The 1,704-nt window shown below is 33.4% G+C and overlaps 1 protein-coding gene across 2 annotated transcripts in view; it reads right to left on the reverse strand.

The window, feature by feature from the left end:
* LOC106876505 (uncharacterized) overlaps positions 1 to 1,519 on the reverse strand; it is a 94,277-nt gene extending 92,758 nt beyond the window's left edge. The window contains exon 1 of one of the 2 annotated variants that reach the window (XM_014925072.2): positions 625 to 1,519. Coding sequence is in view for 1 of the 2 variants with exons in the window: in XM_014925070.2 (XP_014780556.1) it covers positions 625 to 648 (24 nt within the window). In the remaining variant the exon portion in view is untranslated. The remainder of the gene's footprint in view (positions 1 to 624) is intronic. The other variant, XM_014925070.2, reaches the window with a different exon arrangement.
* Positions 1,520 to 1,704: the final 185 nt, after the last annotated feature.

Genomic DNA, 1,704 nt, shown 5'->3' on the forward strand with positions numbered 1-1,704 from the left:
TTTTAATTTTCAATAATTTGAATTTAATTGAGTTTTTACCTGTAAATTTGGATTTTTATCCCCACTATTATTATTATTATTATTATTATTATTATTATTATTACTATTATTATTATTATTATTTTTATATATATATATATATACACGCACACACGTACATAGATACATACATACACACACACACACACACAGAGACACACACACAGACACACACACACACACATATATATATATATATATATAATACAAAATTACGATGTTGATATAATATATACATATTCGATATATAGATACGCAAGCGCGCATGTAGTATTGTGTGTGTGTGTGTGTGTGTGTGTGTGTGTGTGTGTGTGTGTGTGTGTGTGTGTGTGTGTGTGTGTGTGTGTGTGTGTGTTTGTGTGTGTGTGGTATAATGTGCTCATGCATGTTATGAAGTGTGTGAATTCAAGTTATATAGGTAAGGAATTTACAACTAAACAATACCAAAGGCGTGAATGAATTAATGAATTAATGAATGATTTGAAAATGAATAAATTTTTGACGACGTTGATGCCATCGTTTTCAGACGAGGTAATTCATTATGTTCTTATTTATAAATGAGAATTGATAACGTTGATTACATACCCCTGTTACAATGTAAGGCTGCATATATGTCTCTGCAAATCCAGAATACTTGTGCGGTTTGAAGTTATCTTTGTATCATGATTAAGTAGTCCTTGGCAAACTCGTTATTCATCTCATCCTAAATTGTCAAAATTAATCTTATTTCTTACATTTTTGCTCCTATAGAAAGACTGCATTTGGAGTTGTAGATTTGCGGTACTGCTCTCTGACTCAAATGTGTGTTGTTATATTCGATATTTGTACTACCACGCTGGCATGTTAAGCGGTATACCTCACTTGATTCAGAACACTTTGGGTGACTACTGTCTGGCTCTCTGTTCTGATTGGACAGCTGCTAAAAGTGATGGTTCTGTGGCTGCTGGAAATACTATATCATAAAACATCTGCTGTTGTTTTTGTCAAGGTAACTACGACATACCTTGTCTCGTTCCACAGAGGTATTATCTTGTTTGTTGTTGGAAGAAATTTTTAAAATTAATTGTTTTCTTGACAACATTTTTAACACCTCGTTCGTGTTTTACTGAGCATCTTAAAGGCTTGCATCATGCATAAAAGGTTTGTAACTTGAACTACGGATCAGGTTATTACGCTGTGATTGATTTCTTTCCCTTTTAAGGAATTAGTTTTCTTTTCTTTCTCTATCTGACGGATATAATGAGTATTATTTTTCTTAATAGTATTTTCCGTGAGCCCGATCATACACTAAGTCGACACTGCTTAGGCACGTATCATGAAGTGGTTCTTGTAGTTCCATTTAGCTGTCCTTTTGAGAGGACACTTACAAAAAGAAGACACTGCGGTCGCTAAATGTAGACATAGACAAAAGAATCATCAAAAACTATTTTCTAACAACAAACAGGATATCACATAATAGACATACACACTTGCCAACCACATGTTTCCCGGTTCTGTTCCACTGTGTGACACATTGGGTAAGTGTCCTGAGTGGACCGAAACCCTGTGAGAGGATTTGATTAAAGGAAGCTGAATATATATATATAACCTAGAGAGTGCTTCTCTTTCGGATTTATGATATACTGACGATATATATATATATATATATATATATATATATATATA

Source organism: Octopus bimaculoides, chromosome 13 (assembly GCF_001194135.2).
Source record: "Octopus bimaculoides isolate UCB-OBI-ISO-001 chromosome 13, ASM119413v2, whole genome shotgun sequence".
NCBI classification, from domain to species: Eukaryota; Metazoa; Mollusca; class Cephalopoda; order Octopoda; family Octopodidae; genus Octopus; species Octopus bimaculoides.